Source organism: Nothobranchius furzeri, chromosome 17 (genome assembly GCF_043380555.1).
Source record: "Nothobranchius furzeri strain GRZ-AD chromosome 17, NfurGRZ-RIMD1, whole genome shotgun sequence".
Taxonomy (NCBI): Eukaryota; Metazoa; Chordata; class Actinopteri; order Cyprinodontiformes; family Nothobranchiidae; genus Nothobranchius; species Nothobranchius furzeri.
In genome coordinates this window covers 43,755,753-43,774,394 of record NC_091757.1, presented here as the reverse complement: position 1 = coordinate 43,774,394, position 18,642 = coordinate 43,755,753, and the positions used below count along the sequence as shown (strand labels likewise).

Here is an 18,642-nt window from a genome sequence, read left to right as displayed (position 1 = left end):
ATCTGACAACGGCACACTTCAGTGCTCACCGTCAGTCATCATCACAGTCCTACAAGAGTAAGAAAAGCTTTAAACAGGCCTCAAGGCAAACAAACAAACTGAAACTGATCAAGCCAAATTAAATATATATATATATTTACCATCAAGTCTTTCTTGATGGAATATTGAGAAAGAATATTTCATCTGTAGGACTTTGGATTAAAGGCACACTTTTCAGTTTTGCTTGCTTTTAGCACCTCCTAACGCCCGTTATTAATTTACTATGGTTACAAAAGTCATCTCCTCGCTGTGTGTTGGTCTTTTTAACACCTTAACCTAACTACTAAAATGTCTCCTCAGCCTTCATAAGCTTCCACAGGAGCGGCTCATCACTAACTGAAGTTAATCAGCTGTGTTCAAGATAAAAAAAACATGCAGGATTCGTGCTGGAAGCAGACTGTAGCTCCACCATGTCAGCGCCACTCCACTCCACAGCCCCCTCAACCAGCAGAGACCAAACTGGCTACTCTGAAGTTGCAAGTCTGGTTTTCTGGTCACAGAGGTCGGTGAGGTCTGAGTGACTTTTCATTAACTCTGTTAAGGGTCATTTTAGCATATACTGGCTGAACAAAATGATGTAAAAATATGAAAAAAAAAATCATTGCATTCCTATTGAATAGACATCCTTCAAATTTCAAATGATAAATAATATCAATATTTTTACGTTAATATTAGTCATGTGTCTTGATGATTGAAAACAATCCTTGTTTTAATAAAGGACTTTGGTGATGCCCACATTTCAACGTATCTTTGGTGTGTTCTTGCTGTGTTTAGTTTCAAATTCCATCTTTCAGTTTTTTTTAAAACACAGAAAAGGTTTAATTATCTGCAACGTTTCGTTGCTGACGCCTGGGATATTAAAAACAGCCAAATTCAACACAGCAATATTACAAAAGATGAACAATCAGCCATGACAGCATTATCCAAAAATGAACAGATAATTATTCTACCGGCAGACAAAGGAAGAACCACAGTGGTAACGGACAAAGACAAATATAAACAACAGATGAAACAGATGTTAGAGGACAAAAATACATACAAAATACTTTTAAAAGATCCAACAGAAAGCATTAAGAAAAGTATGAAAAAAAAGACTGAAGCCACTACAAAAAAAGGCAAAATAACAGAAAAAATGTACAAACACTGGATTCCTACAGCAAACATAATACCAAGAATATATGGAACGCCAAAAATACACAAACTAAACACCCCACTTAGACCGATAGTACACAGCATAGGTACGCCAACATACAACATGGCAAGAGAAATCAGCAAAATCATCAGCCCGTTACTAGGAAACACATACCAACACTGCAAAAATAGCATAGAACTGGGAAAAGAACTAATGGAGATTACAATAGAAGACAACGACATACTCATCTCACATGACGTCACATCCCTGTTCACAAAACACCAACCCAAAAAAACATAGACATAGTAGTTAACAGAATCAGACAGGACAAGACTTTACACTAAAGAACAAACCTCACAGCAGACGACATAGCACAACTGATAGGACTGGTAGCTAACTCCACTTACTTCACACACGATGACACAATATACAAACAACTGGAAGGCTTCGCCGTGGGTAACCCGTTATCAGCCTAGAGCAAAAAGCCCCACAGTTAACCCTAACCCTAACCCTAACCCAAACTGCAAAATAAAACTATGGAAATGCTACGTGGACGACATACTGGGAATCATACCAAAAGGACAAACAGAAACACTAACACAACACTTGAATAACTTTGACAACACAGGCAACATAAAGTTCACTTATGAGTCAGAAACAGAAGGCAGTATAGCATTTATGACATGAAAATATCCAGGCAGACCGACGGGACCCTAAACATAAACACATATAGAAAACCAACACACACAGACCAATATCTATTATGGACATCAGAACACCCACCACACACAAAATGTCAGTAATCAGAATATTATATCACCGAGCAAACATGATAACAGAAGAAAGAGACCGTAAACAAGAGGACAAACACATACAACACACTTTAAAGACCTGCGGATACCCGACATGGGCAATAAACAAAGGAAAACAACAAACAACAACAGAAAGAAAAGAACAACCTAAGCAAAGAACCAGAAACGCAGAAAGACAAGAACCAAAACCAGTGATAACCCTACCATACATCAAAGGCATAACAGAAAAAATAAGAGCCACAATGAAAAAACACAACATAAACACACCAACTAAACCATACACAACAGTTAGAAACAGACTAGTACACCCAAAAGACAAGATACCAGCTGGACTTAAATGTGGTGGTCGGAGGGACCGGTGGCGCCAGTGCTCGGCAGCCTCGCCTCTGTCAGTGCGCCCCAGGGCAGCTGTGGCTACATCGTAGCTCATCCCCACCAATGTGTGAATGTGTGTGTGAATGGGTGAATGACTGATTGTGTTGTAAAGCGCCTTGGGGGGTTCCAGGACTCTAGAAGGCGCTATATCAAATACAGGCCATTTACCATTTTACCATTTTTATAAAATCCCATGCAAACTCTGCAATAAAACATACATCTGAGAAACCAGACGCCAACTCAACACACGAACAATAGAACATAGAAAGGAGTATGAGAAAGAGGCAAGTCGAAAACACACAAGAGCAGCAAAAGAAGAAGCAGAAAGCACAATAAAGAAGTCAGCCGTAACAGATCACTGCACAAGAGAAAACCATATAATGGACTGGGACAACACAAGGATCATAAACACAGAACAACAAAAATACAAAAGATGGATAAAAGAAGCTATCAAGATGAGGAGACGTGGATGCAGGACCATGAACAGAGACAATGGAGTTTACTCATTGGATCGCCCATGGGACTCCATCATCGGAGAGGGGAGAGCGGGCAGCAGAGGGCGACAACGTCCTCTGCTGCCCGCGGATAAACGAAGAAAGTGACATCACCATCGGCATCAGCCTGATGATGTTTGCAGCCGCAAACGAAACATTGCAGGTAATTAAACCTTTTCTGTGTTTTAAAAAGAACTGAAAGATTGAATTTCAAAGCAATTGTTGTAGGGAATTTAAAAATGTTTTCTGATATTGAAGATGTTTTTAATCTAGGTTTTATTACATTTTAAAAGCACATCCCAAAAGTCATTTAATTCCTATTTTACTTCTTTGGACTTACTTTTGTTTTCATGGTGAAGTTTGAGTCTCTTGTGAATTGTATTTGTTTAACTGGCTTACCTCTGGTCTGCTCAGAGTTAATTCTCACCACCTGTGTCTTGCCAGTCCTCGTGAATAAATATGTGTCTGTCTCTGTTACAAGGAATTCCTCCTAATGTCCTCTGGACGTCCAGTAAAGTTTTAATCTTTGGAAAGATGCCGTAACTTTTTTGTTAAATTGCATATTTTTTTCATGTGTAGCCAAATTACAGACATCAGCAGTCATCCACACAGGTAAACCAAGGTCAGAATGTATATTGATGTTTATACACGTTTGCTACTTATCTAATACTAATCATTTGTATTTGAATTTTAACCTCTGATCACAGATTTACATGTTTTACTTCTGTGCAGAGGCATTCTGCAGTAGGGATTGGGTTTCTCATATGCGTGGTCATTGTTATAACAAAATATAAAAATATATAAAACATCAGAACTGATTTTGTTCTAAATGACCAAATATTTGACGTCGACTAAGGCAGAGGTTCTCAAATACCAAAAATTTGCATGTCCCCATGAAAGAGGGTGGAGTGAGAGTGAATTTTTGCTTCCAGTGGAGGCGTTCTTGTATCTTGTTGCCTTGTAAAATGGAGCCAGAGACGAAAAAATAAATAAGAGGTGCATTTTGGTTTATATTCACTTACTGATTTTAGATTTGATCCTACATACAGGCAGCTGACATGAGCGTTTGGTGAAGCTAATGAACACTAGCATATTACTGAGTTGTTTTACTGCATTCTAGGTCAACACTGGTTTAATTTCCTCAACATAAACATAAATAAAAAATAAACAATATATTTATGGAAAAAAATATAGTATTTTTTTCTAAGGTTTGCACATACAGGAGTGTCTTTTTTGTCACCTCAACCAATCCTTGTACTCTGAAATCTACAACACACAGCCCTAAGTAACAGAAAGTAAAGCACTGGGATCTAGAATGAGGCAGAAACACGAGACATGATTAGTAGATCCTATCGATCTGTTTATGCTGCCATTTGAGAAATAAGCACTGCTTAATGGCACAGCATGAATGTCAACATTTGCAAAGACTGAAAGGCGTGTTTCATGTATGAATGCTTTGCTGAAATAAATATTAGTTTTTTGTCGTTTCTGTGCTGGTTCTGGATAAAAGCCCTGTAGGTGGTTAGAGAAACACTCTGCTGTACAAACAAGCAAACAGGGAAAAATAAAATAAAACAGTGAATCGGAAATAATAATTATTGTTACTATCACTGTTGGAAGTAAAACTAAACAGAAAAATATCCCTCTGATGGCAAATTAAATGTGTGACTTATGTACACATAAAAAAACAAACAAATGTATTATTGACATAAAATGTTTAACGATAAAACTCTAATCATTTTTCAACACATTTGCAGTGGTCTCTAGTCCAAATGACTGCCTTACGAGTAGATCTCTGTGGGGAAAAAGCTCTGGCGCTCCTGTTCCAGGAAGTAGAAGTGAGTCAGAGGAGTTGGGAGCAGAAGACAACAGGATTTGGAGTCTTTTTTCCTGATATTTGGACAACTCGCCTCTGATTGGCTAACAACAACACAACTCTATTACTGACTCCGGTTACTTTGCAACGTTGATGTTTTACCTCCACAAGCCTGGAGGAGTTCTGCCATGTTTGGGAGATGCTAAAGCTAACAGTTAGCTTCTACGAGCCAAAACATTCTCTGCTGCTTCCTGGAAACTAAACCAACAACAACCTTCCCCATCGCGAGTCAAAATGAGTGAGTCCATGATGGCTACTGTGACAATATTGGGTGAAATTCACTGACTTTTCTAATCTGAGTGTTTCCTGTCTATTTTTTTTATCAAGGGCTAATACAGGAAATAGAGGTAGCCAGTATGTGAAATTCAGAGTGAATGATCATATTTCAAAACATGTAAAAATAGTTTCTCACCCTAGTCCTATAATGCCAAATGCAAAATAAAGGTTTGTTTGTTTCAGGATAAAAGAAGACACAATCCCCCATTTAATGTAAACTTTTGTAAGACCTATGCCTCTTTAAATAGGATTAGAAATTTCCTTAAAAACCTATTATGTACGTGTCCTCTGGCCTCTGGTGGATACCTACAGATCCCACTGATTCAAAAATATTAGCATACCTAAAAGAGACTTTTAAGATGAAAATTCCTAACTTTCTTTTTAAAGATGTAAAAACAACAAGGGTCTGCCAGTAATTAAGACCGCACCTGTGTCTTAATTTAGATTTATTCAGCCCTGCCTGGCTCGGCTATGCGTGATGCCTGTCCTGCGTCTGTGCTTTACCTGGATCCACGGCCATCTGTCATTTTCGGCAGCGGTCCAGGCATTGACCAAGCCCTTCTTGTTCAGGCGTGCAAAGTACGGGTACCACTTCTGCAAGCCAAAGAGAGCGCGGTGGGTGGAGGAGGCCGTTATCTGCTGGTTGGAGATTATGCCGCCCTCCATGCCCAGCGGTCCGGAGCATTCTAAGAAAAGAAAGGAAGGAAGGACAGATGAACCTTTCAAAACACTCAAATACAGTAAATGTCACCAACGACGTACACATTTCCAAGAATACCACAAGTTTGCACTTGGAGGGTCAACATTTTTCTCCCGTTTTTTTTCTTGCTGCATCATGATTTTTTTTCCGTCACTCTTTCATGTGTTTGTATCACAGTTAATGGACATATTAAATTACTGGTAAATCAGCTTTTTTTATTTAAATTGCTACTCTTCCTTTAGTTTTTCTTTTATTCTTTCCCTCTAGCTCTGATTTGACCTCCTTATAGGTATGTTGACCCCAATTTCTTCCTGTCTTTCTGTTTTTAGCAGCATCTTTCTTAGACAAAGCACTCAGCATGAAGACTTCCCACGGCATTTATACATTTTATTTTCTAAATTGCTTTCATTAGGAAGAGCTCTGTGGGAGTTCTTCCTGAGGAGCTGTGGTCACTGCAGGACGGCATCATCCTCAACGTCAACAGGATTTGGAACAACTGCAGCTTCCTCTGAGTGGAAAGCTGCTCCCACGTTATCTGTACACCCAGATGAACAAATAAACAACCAAACTATTCAATAAATATAAATACTGTAAAAGGAAATCTTGTAAAAAAAACACACTGTTGTACTTCCATTGAACAAACATGCTTTGGATATAAGGAATATTAATTTAAATTAAAATGAATGATAACATGAGTGTAGACATTCATCACTGTAAACATAATAATTAAACTGAACGCCAAAGGTTGTTACAGCTATTTTTACATATTTTTTAAACACAAGATTCTTCCAAGTCTACCCGCATTTGCTAAGAATGATAATAGTTGCCAACTGTGTGCTTTCATTTATTGTTAATTAACAGTTGTTTAAAAGAGGCCAGACACTGGTGTACCAAAACATAACCCAGACAGTTTGAATGTGCTGCATAAAAAGCTGCAGAACATGAGTAGGAAAAAGATTTGTCTAAAGTTAAAATGACTGAAGCTGTAATGAATTTGTATCATCTCAACTCTGCATCATGCAAACCTTCACCTAAAATATGCAACCTACTCACTTAAAGGGACTTTATGGAGTTTTGAATTGTTATGCTAGCGATTGCCCCCTCAGGCCAAAAGCGTAACGGCAGCTTCAATAGTAGGCTCGTGCACGAGGCGCGCATGCAGTACGTGCACACTCCTTAACGAAAATAACAGCTGAGACGAAGCTCTGTGAAGCTGACGGGGTTCAGCTTCAGAGCTCTGAGAGCTGACAGTCCCTTGTGTGTGTGTGTGTGTGTGTGTGTGTGTGTGTGTGTGTGTGTGTGTGTGTGTGTGTGTGTGTGTGTGGCCCGGAGGACAGAGGGCAGGAGAACGCGCAGCTAATTAATTAAATAATTTGGTTCTGTACCTTTCTCTTCAGCACAACTGACTAAGGTTTTGATGGGTCAGTCTTCCTGCATGCTCAGATCATTCCCTTCCCTTGCTTGAAAAATTGTTCCAAAATGAAAGCAGAACCCACATCTTTTTTATCTGTGAATTCAATGCCGTTCGGCGAGTCTCAAAATATACCATTAATGTAAAAAAGAAATTCTAAATAAAATATGTTCACATCCAGAATCGAACTTGGGTCTCCTGTACGAGAGTCCGACATCTAACTAGATGAGCTAAACCACCACTGATGTTTTTGGTATCTGTAATATTTATATCTTTGATTACAGCTAAAACAACGTTCAAAGAATGGTTCGGAGTGAAAATGGCTATTTTGTTGCTAATTTGCAGGAAATATCCAGAAGAAAGTAGCTAAGGGTCCTCAGAAATGTAGCTACGTTCGTCACTAGGCGTTAGGAACAGCGACAAAGTTGCTGAGTTGGCACTACCTCACTCTCTGCTGCTAAAGCTACTGGTAGCAAATGCTACGGGCTATGCCTGAGCATGAACGCGCATGAAGCAGCCTGCTCGACCCGAGCAGCTCAGCTCAACTCTCTTTTTCTGTGATCTTACAGAAAATCAGGCAATCACAGTAAAAATGCCAGGGCTCATTCTACAGGGCCAGGGCATTGCAGGAGAATGTATGAAGAAGAAATTTATTATTTCTATACATGTTTTGGCTGTCAAACTTCCATAATGCCCCTTTAAACCTGGCATTGCATTGCAAACCAATTCAGTTTTACAGTGATGATGCAAACAGTATCCTCACAGCTCTGCTTCACAGAGGCTTTTCTGCATCATTTGTGAAAGATGCTGATGTTTTAATTAGTCTCTAAGTCAAGCAAACCGTTGACTTAAATGCAGAAGATAATAGTAGTAGAGGTTTTTATTTCCAAATGATAAATTGAATGAGTGCTGAAAAAACCTGCCTTCTCAACAATGTCATTTTTACTGCTAAAATGGTGACAATATTTCAACTAAATGAAATCCATAAAAAGGATAATCCTCCAAAACAAATGATGATGAGGGAATTTCCTCTGAAAACATTTCACAGGATGAAGGTACCATTTGCCCGGACAGCTCAGACGCTCTGAGGAACATTGCTGAACGTTCACCGGATATTCTGACACACTCCACAAAACTAAATCTGTTTTTTGTTGGTTTGTTTGTTTATGACATTTAATTCTCTGCAAGAGGCAAAAGTTCATGCAGTCATTTTCTTCTAATGTGTGGAAAACAGCTTTTCATTTTGAGCGTCATGGTACGGCAGCAAAGCAATAGCACGGTGAATGCATAATTCATGGCTGTTTGTCTCTTCTACTTTTCACTTTTTTCAAATGGAAACTTTTTGGGGAATTTAAACAATTTCCTATTGGGTATTCATGAAACGAATCTGAGTCTAAATTGAAATAATTGGTTGCCCAAAATAATAGTAATAAATTAACTATAGGAACAGGTAAAAGCCTTCTATTGGTTAATTACTGCATGGGCAGCTATTGTTTAGCTGGCAACAAGTTATTTCATCCCAACTGGTGTAATAAGAAGAGAGGCAGGTGAAGTGATGCACCCATCATGCCTAGTGCCTACTGTACAAGCCTGTGGGGGCAGTGCTATGATCTGGGGTTCCTGCAGTTGGTCAGGTCTAGGTTCAGCAACAGGATGTGCTCCAAGAATGAGGTCAGCTGACTACCTGAATGTACTGAATTACCAGGTTATTCCATCTTCCCTGATGATACGAGCATATTCCAAAATGACAATGCCAGGATGAATCGGGCTCAGATCATGAAAGAGTGGTTCAGGGAGCATGAGGCACTGTTTTCACACATGGATTGGCCACCACAGAGTCCAGACCTTAACCCCATTGAGAATATTTGGGATGTGCTGGAGAAGGCTTTGTGCAGTGGTCAGACTCTACCATCATCAATGCAAGATCTTGGTGAAACATTAATGCAACAATGGATGGAAATAAATCTGGTGACGTTGCAGAAGCTTATGGAAACAATGCCAGAGTGAATGTTTGCTGTAATCAAAGCTATTAGTGTGACCTTTTTTTTTGGCCAGACAGTGTACACACATGACCAAAAAATCTGCCATGTAGACCAACATGGACCCCAACAACCACCTGTATCTGAATAATATGGTCAGGGTCATAGGAGCAGCAGCTCCAGCAGAGAAGCCCAAACCATCCTCTCCCCAGAAACGTCCACCAGCAGGACTCCTGGCCAGCATGAAGATGTTATCCCTCCAGCAGGTCCTGGGTTGACCCGGGGGCCTCTTGCCGGCAAGACATGCCTGAAACGCCTCCCATGGGAATCATCCAGGAGACATTCTGACCACATGCCTGGATAACCTAGCTCAATATCACCTGTACCGAGTTAAAGAATAAAATATTGTGGGATGATGTCATACAGATGTTATAGATTAATGTTTCTGATTAAAACAGGGACAACTGTTCTATTTTGTGAATTATGGTGTATCTGGGAATAAAACAAAATGCTCATTCAACTACTTCTGTTAGTGTGCCTCTGGTCACAAAGGATTAAACAGAAGTGTGTAAAACCTTAAACAGGGAAAAGGCTGAGGGAGCTTCAAAGTGTCCCAAAAGAATGAGAGTGTGTCACGCTGCAACTTCAGTCAGATCTGCAGCTGGCTGCAGCTGAAGTGTGTCCATGCAAACCAGCCTTTAGGGGAAGCCTGAAGCAATAACCACCTGAAAGCTATGATGCAGCCTTCAACATTTAAACAAAACACCGACACATCTCAAACTCTGTGCTTACATACTGATAGAATAGGCACACACAGTAGCAGACAATAAAACTGGCAGCGCTGAGAGCTGTGAGGAGACTTTCACCACACGAGAGAGCCAAGAGTCAGGAAAGAATGGAAGAATGAAAACAACCTTAGCACAACTCATCCAGCTGCTAAAACTGTGGGGCTCTAGTCAACAGGGAGCCGAGGAGACATTGAGTAATGTCTGAGGAGAGTCCAGGGAGGATCGACTGGAGGAAGGAGAATATCTCTCTCTGTGTGTGTGTGTGTGTGTGTGTGTGTGTGTGTGTGTGTGTGTGTGTGTGTGTGGATACTGACAGAGATGTGTTCATATATTCCAGCATGGTAAATAAGTTTTGCTTCACTTCTTCATCATAGGTGACTCACTGCTTCCAGACTCGTGTAGGTGGATGTGCAGGCGTGCTGCTGGATCTCAGAAAGCTGACTTTTACGAGATCCGATGGATCAATCCAAGTCGGTTCTGTTCAAACGTTGAGCTACAGGGAATAAACAGCTTTTATTTTTATGCAATCTATTCCTATTCGGAGTAAAAGCTTGTGTAAATGAAGATGAGAAACTCTCTCACTCCTGTTTTGCTCCTCTGGAATTGTCCGCAACATTTTACATAAGCAAATGCAATTTCATATTACAGGTTTATCTGTGGGAAAAACAAACAAACAAACAAACACAATCTTTCAACCAAACTAAGATAAAACCAAAGGGACATGAACTGCACCACGTGTGATTTAGGCTTAATTGGGGGGGGGGGGGGGGGGGGATGAAGAACTTGCATGAGTTTCTTGAGCTGGACCTGACATCGAAGGTCAAGCAACAATGTTGCATCAGCATATATTTGTCTAGATGTTTTACCTCTTGGCCAGCACTCTTGTGAGAAATTATATGTGGATGCTGTGACAAGACAGCGGTGCAAACTGCGGTCCTTTTCACCTCGTGGCAATGATGGGCCCTTCCTAACGAGCTGCCTGCCAGTCGTCCGTCAGAGCCGCAGTGGCAGCCAGCCCTCGGGTCTTGCCCTGCTGGACTCTGAGCATACATCAGCCCCGCGACAGCACACATCACTAACACCAACACTAGCGTGCGGTGACAGCTGAATCCATCTCCCACAAGCCCTGCCTACACTCTAAACAAATTACTACTCCAGTGAAATTAATGCCAACACACCAATACTAATGAGCATGCAGTGAAAAGAGAGGATAAAGGCAAGAATAATAAACGAATGAAACAGATGTCAGCCGTATAACAGAGGTTCCACAGGTGACAAATGAGCCTGGCTGAAATGCAGATGCATGCATATTTTTATGTGCTGTTAAGTATTTCAGATTGAGAGCGAGGAAACAATTAACATTTAAATTAGGCGTGTTATGCCAGATTTATATGAGGAGAAACAAACAACATTATGTAATCAAATCCCTTCCTCCTATTTCTGGAGATTAATATCTTATTTTGAAGCCCAAATGTAGGACTGATATTCTAGCTGAGGACATTAAACTGGAGTTCCTGTAATCATCAACATCTGGTAGAATAAACAATTTCACCAAAGATGAGAACTTTTCATTACAGACCTCTTATCGGATTTATGAGAGTGTTAAATACAAAAGTTTACTTGCATGAATTTGATGATTCTTCCATACAATATTTACTAATATCCTGTTACCAGACAGAAAGGTTGCATAAAACGGTTCTTTCCACCAGATGTGTGAGCGGCGTCCAACACAATAGAAGTGATTTACCCGCAAGCTCCCTTCCAACCGGCAGTGTTTCAGATGCGAAACAGGAGCTAAAGCCCTCCATGCAGCTGGTCCCGCGAGGACACAACATTACATGCTAATTGCAACACTCACAAGTTATTTTAGAAGTTCACATGATAACAAGCATGGAGAAAGATGGCTGCATGCATAAAAAGAAGGTCTTTGGTTATTATCCATTCCGTTTACCTCAGCTACTGAAGTTTGACAGGAAATGACAAACATTTTTTTTTCTAGTTAAGCAACTGAAAATCTGCACGACTTTTACTTTGAAAGTTTACAGATGTTTTACACTGCTTTCGTGTTTGACTTCCTGTCTGGTCTGATCCGATCTTCTGATTTGGATGTGTTTTAGACTCGAAACGTAAGAAATGTGCTCTTATGCTTCTGGGACAGGTCCAAAACTTGGGGCTTCGTGGCTGGTGGAAAGAAACCCAACCACTAGAATAGTGGCTAAATGCTGCAACGTACATTTAGCAACTGTTCCGTGAAGCTTTCGTGTCAGGTGGAAACGAGGAGTAAGTGTTTGACAGCATTTCTGTCATAATAACTACATATAAATTCCCAAGCTGTAAAATCTGTGCTTGGATTTGTTTTGTTCTGACGCTGATGATGCAGTCAAATAACCTTTCATTGCGGTGAACTGTTGTGGTGCACCAAAAACTCAAGCTAACCAATGCACATCAACATTTGCTCATTTGTTTGTCTTAACTCGCCTATTTGAAGAGTTAACATTCACTATGCATGCTAAGTTGCATTAAACAGACTTTCTGTTTCTGCTGTCCAAAGCACTTCTGTGAATGTGCAGTAGAGAAATATCACCATAAACACGCTAAATGCTATAAATAAGTTGCTACTGAAGACCTTAGAGCTGTTTCTGTTTGCACCTTCAGTGATGTGAGAACAGAATGAAGCAGAGAATATAGGAATCTCACACAAGTATAAAAAGCAGAAATGTTCACACTACATGGATTTTTTAATAGAGACTACTTTGATTTCAAAATGTTCATCGTCTTTAGGAAAAACCTGAGTCCTGCTCAGCAGAGAGCAGAAAGGTATTACAGGTTATTGATACCAATCATTTTATACTCTTACAGTAGTGTAAAACTACTCCTGCTGCTGTTGACACCAGATGGATTGGCTGATCTGGCACAAGAGAAACAAATGATTCCCCATTAGGTAAAAAGAAGGTTTGTCCATCTCCAAAGTCTGTGAGTAAATTGCTTTTGTGCCATGGTAGTTGAGTGAAAGACACGTTCATTTTCACAAAGGTTTGCTACTTGTTTTTATATCTTTTGGTACAATATTTCTATGGTAGACTGAAGCATATGCACATGTTCGTTAGTCTTATACATATGTTTTTGTTCTACCTTGTGCATAGAGTCAATAATTTCCAACAGCTCATCAGGATCTTCAGTGAACCAACATCTAGGGCATCCACTACTGCCTGATAGAATGGTTATCTGTTCTTAGTACAAAAATATGATGATCAGGGACAGACTTTGACTGATGGAGCCTGTTGTAATCTAATACATGCTTGGAGTTAAACAGCTTTTGCTTTTTCACTAGCTTCTTCAGAGTTGACCACAAGTTGTAAATGGGACTACGATCTGACAAAATTCCTGGGCGGTCAAGACTTCAGATGTTCCCCAAAGAACCTGGTGATGGTGATTAGGAGTACAGCAGGTTAGTGTTACTTTTTGGTGCAAGTAGAGTGATGCCATCTTCATGACAATCAGACTTGGTAACATGTACAGTTTATCTGATCACTCTTTCTAATATGCATGTGATTCTCTAAGCCTGTGGTCACTGCTGAACTGATCTATACTCCGGCATGTTTATTAAAAACTGAGCCTACAATGATTTGATACTTGTTTATTATTATTATTATTATATTATTATATTTTTTGTATATTTGTATGCTTTCACTGAAGTGCCAGAATCAATCCATGCATCTAAGGCAGTTTCAGGGTTAGTTTATGGAAAGCGTCCTTCTGATGATGTGGGCACTTCCGAGAAGAACAATCTTCTGGATTTCTTGGACTGTTGGGTTTCCAGGAATCTGTTTTGTTCTCTTTTCCAGTCCCTTCTTGATGAGGCCAAGTGCACCCACTACGACGGGTATTGTTGTTGTCTTCATCCCCCACAGTCTTGTGACTTCTATTTCCAGGTCCTTGTACTTTGATAGCTTTTCAAGCTCCTTGGTGGTGACATTTTTTTCAGATGGGATGGTCATATCAATCATGAGGCAGGTCTTCTCTTCTTTGTTTTTGATGACTTGTTATTATTATTATTATTATTATTATTATTATTTGGAACCACTCTGGTTAAAGGTTCTATGAGTAAGTAAATAAATCATGAACAGTTAAAACCTTATTCTCAAACTGGATCTTTACCCATGGTCCTTTTTATAGATGCTGTCTGCAGGAAAAGATATACAGTTTTGTGACTAATAGACACACTTCTTTTTTTATTCCCTACGCTCCATTAGCTCAATAAAATAAGAACTGCAAGCGTTGTAATCACTGTACAGAAAGCAATAACCGAAACCCTTTTAATGGTTTTGCATCATTTTTCCACACTTACTGCTGAGAGGTAGAGAAAGAAAATGCACAGTTGCTTCATCTGCATAGGCCAGTGTTTGCAGCTACTCGCCCACACACGTGATGTGGGCTGAAGGAACAAGTCGGAGGAGATGACAAGTGTTTGCATCACAAGAGGTTCACCCTGCTTAGAAAAAAAATTGGGAAGTGGCAGAATAATCCAGATGCAAACAAAAGCCTTTACTTCATCCTGAGAGGACAGGCAATATAAAGGAGCTGTCTTTGTTAATTCTCAGTAATAAAGATACACAACAATTTGCTTTTCTTGGAGGAACATGTCATGTGGAACTTTAAAGGTCCACTTTACTCAAATTTTTAATACATTTGGAGTGGTCTCTAGTAAGAATGAATGCTTTGTAAGTCGCACTCTGGGGAGAAAGCTCTTTTCAGGAACTAGAATTGAACTAGATCAGAATTCATTCTTCCGGCTCTTGGAGAGTACAGATGCTTTTTTCCTCCTCTCCTCCTTATCTTATCCCAAGGCTCTTTGTCTGTCTCTGGGTGTATAGCACTTCTGATTTTTTTCTGGGAAACTGGAAACTGAAATTACTAAAATGTACCTGGTCAGTTGGTCTCTCGACGCGATTGACACATTTTTTTCAACGATGAGAACGGGAGAAGGGGCTCCCGGGTGCCCCTCTGGGACAGATCCAGTTGGGCATATCATGGACTCCTGGAAACAGCGGAACCTGATTTGCTTATCTCAACTGTCTGTAGAGGATTCTGAAGACTGGGTATTCGTGGTGTTGGTGTCAGGTCTCCTGCTTTTTGGCCTGGGAAGTTACCTGGGTTACCGGAAAATTAAAGAGCTGTCGAGGATTATTGGCTCTTTCCCAGAGCTCAGGGATGGATTACACCACGCTGTGAATGCACAGACTCATATAATTGTCGAGACGAGTCGTAAGCTTCGAACTTTGGCTTAGTTTCATGCATTGGCACAAAGAGATGGATGCAATCAAGGAGCGAGTGGACGAATAAGCATGGATTGGGATGGATTAATTTACACCATTATTGGATTCAGAGGGGTTGAGGGCCAACAGGACTTTAAGACAGAGAGGAAATTTTCTCTGTCTGGCCCCCAAAACAATTTCTTATCTGAATCTGGTGCCCTTGAGCCTGTAAGGCTGAAACAAATACCCCCCCACCCCCCGAAGAAATGTGGACCGCTGCCATCGCCATTGCAACTCTGTCTCCCTATCCCAGCCTGGGCGGGACTGTGAGCTGTGAAGGCCGCTGTCTCGTTCCAGGAGTCACTGTGCCCTGTAAACCCAATGACCTGCCACCCCTGTTCAGACTGAGGTGACAAGCGCTGCTTATCGCAGCTGCATTCACTGATGTGTGGAGAGTCCCAAACCCTACCACCCCACCTAGTGGACACTTATGTTGTGTAATGTCCGAAGTCTGTTGCATTTCTGTCTGAGGTGTTTTTTGCATAGCAAAGCTGCCCTCCCTGTGGAGGGTAACTCTGAAGTGCCCTTTTTTACCTCCACCTGACCCAGTCCTCATGTAAACCCCTCTGATCTCTAATAAGGTAGCGCGACTTGGGTTGCGAATGACCACAGTCACTGTAGCGTTATGGATGACCGTCTTTCTGGGACAAAGTTCACGTTCCAGCTAGTTCACAGCTGGGTCAAGATATAACCTTTATCCACAGATTAAAGCCATCAGGAGCCGGAGTGTCTGCAGAATAATCATCAGCCTGACTGTTTATCTGTGTCCATCCCAAGATGAAGGACATCTTCAACTATTATCAAATAACTCAATAAAAGCGTATTATTATTAAGGTTTATAATAATCATCATAAATAATCATCCTTTTCATATTAAATGTATTCTAATTAATGAAATGACTTATTAACCTTTGGTCAATAATAATTATTATTTATGATAATCAGTAATGTTTAATCAGTAACCAGAAGATGCCTTTGCATGTGTCCAGCTCATGCAGGATTCACTTCAAGGTAAATACTTCACATGCTTTTTACGCATGATCAAAGCTTTCTTCCTGAGAGAGTGGGTGTGTCCTGGAGCTTGGTAAAACTAACCATCCCCAGCTTCAGAACCAGTTCTTGAACCAACACCACAGAGAAAAGGGAACGGCCGTCCCTGAATCTCCACCTGCTGTTCTAGTCACGCTGACCAGAACAGCCAAAGAATAAACGAACTATAACCAGCTAACAAAGACTCTCCCAGACTCATTGATTTCTGAGTTAAGTTAAAAGACGAAAAACTCCTTCAGAGTTACGGATCTTGAGACGCAAATCGTTCCACCAGTCGAGTGACCCAAGGAGACATCTCAGGACTGATTTGGTCGCATAGAGGTTCTTCTACCAATCTCGTGCCTGGAGAAAACCATCTCCACCTGGACACTTCGGATCCGAAGGAGGGTCTTCTATATGGGTGAGATAGACTTCGACAGACACTCTAGCTTCTACTATTCGAGATGTTCTCAGCTGTTTCCTGGAAGCTAAACCAACGACAGCCTTCATGGTCACAAGTCAAGAATGGTGAGTCCATGAATGTTAAGTAACATTTTGGCATAGATCTGTCAGGCTTTTCAAATCCAGTAGTTTCACCGTCTATTTTCTATCAGAAGCTAATGCAGCAGATAGGTGTAAGAAACTAGTTTCATGTTCAGCCCGCATGAAAAACTCAGAGTGACAGATTTTTATCACAAATAAAAAAAATTGGTTTTTCAGTTAATTAGATTTTTAAGAACAAAATTGTTTAAAGAGATCTAGCCAGTTTTGGCTTGCTTTTAGCACCCCCTAGTGGCAGCTTGTAGAACCAAAAGCAAAAGTTCACTCCTCACTGTCTGTTCTTCTTTTTAACACCTCGATCTAACAGCTGAAATGTCTCCCCAGCCTTCCTTAGTGTCTGCAGGAGCAATTCATCACTAAATAAAAAGAAAAAAAACCCAGCTGTGTTCATGATCTAAAACATGCTGAAAATGTGCTGGAACCAGACTACCGTGCCAGAAAAGTCAGCTATTTTTTTTTTCAAAAGTCTCAACAGAGCGTCGTGCCAGTCTGAAGTTGCAAGTTGACAATTCTGGCCACAGGGGGCGATAGAGCAGGGTGGCCTTTCATTAACCCTGTAAAGGGTAATTTTAGCACATACTGGCTCAAGAAAATGATTTAAAATCGGAAAATTTCCAAAGTACCCCTTTAACAAGAGTTTGTTCCCACCCTAACATGTAGAAAAAATGTTCTTCTTGAAATAAGGAGAATATTTTAGATAAACCAAACATAAAAAGGACTTTGGTAAAAACACACCCTTCCACATACCTTTTCCTCAAAGCTCTATAAGTCACATTTTATCTGAATGCAGCTGACACTTTGACTTTCCTCCCTCTGAGAAAAAATCTTTCAGCTCAGCTAAACACAACTGCCTCTGCCTGACCTTGATTTATCTGAACGTTACAGAAACTATCTAACCAACTGCTTTACTAGAAGATGTCCTGTTTTTCTAATACACAAAAACAGACAAGCATACACCTCAAGGCAATGTGCTATTCATATTTGTAGATTGTATTGGTCACACTTTATAGCGTGATGACTGCAAATTAATCATGACCAATAAGATGGGATGATTCCATAAAAATAAGAAATATCAATCTGATTGATTTTTGAATGTTTAATCAGAACATTATAGTTACATTTACTTGTTCAGGGACCATAAACACACTTCGTATTAAGTCAGACAGAGTCAAGTATATAGTTAAAAAGGAATTTTATTCTTTTCTAAACTAATGATTATACATGACAAGATATGAATCATGAGATGTGATGGATGCAGTGATGGAATGTGATGTGTAAGTGGTGTGATGTAAGTTAGGTGTTTATCAGAATCTTTGTATCTGAAAGAAATTGTGAAATCTGGGTGTAAAAGAATTTGTTGTCTGCTTTAACCCTCCCACTGTCCTAATGGGTGACCCCGCGAGGAAAGTTGACCATTGAGCAGGATTGATGGTTTATCCCTTGAGGTCCACATGGCAGGGGTGAGGTGGTGCTCACTCCTTGTGTCTACAAACCCTGGCGGAGACCCCCAGCAGATCAGACTACTGTCAGAAGACTGTCAGAAGTCGAGTGGACCTCACGGCACCGGGATTTCATAGATTAAACTCCGATACGAGCCGTCCAGTCTTGAGTTGTCACCAGATCACAACAGTAGCTGGAATGCTTGTTTGCGTCCAAAGTGGATGTGGCTCTTAGGGAGCCATCTGGCTGTGTCAGCTTGCAGCGTACAAACAGGTTTTTGACTGTATGTCAAAAGAGATGTTTCAAGGATGCTTGTTCCGAATTGGCCGGTTCAGAACTACGCTAGAAACTGAATTACTCGGGAAGTAATTCCTGTTTTATTAAACTACTTTGTTATGATTTCTGGCCATTCTGGC

At 40.4% G+C, this 18,642-nt stretch overlaps 1 protein-coding gene across 1 annotated transcript in view; it reads right to left on the bottom strand.

The window, feature by feature from the left end:
• Window positions 1–18,642, bottom strand: part of edil3a (EGF-like repeats and discoidin I-like domains 3a) — a 204,518-nt gene that overhangs the window by 77,802 nt on the left and 108,074 nt on the right. The window contains exon 5 of the mRNA XM_015972490.3: window positions 5,509–5,690. Coding sequence (XP_015827976.1) covers window positions 5,509–5,690 — 182 coding nt within the window. The remainder of the gene's footprint in view (window positions 1–5,508; window positions 5,691–18,642) is intronic.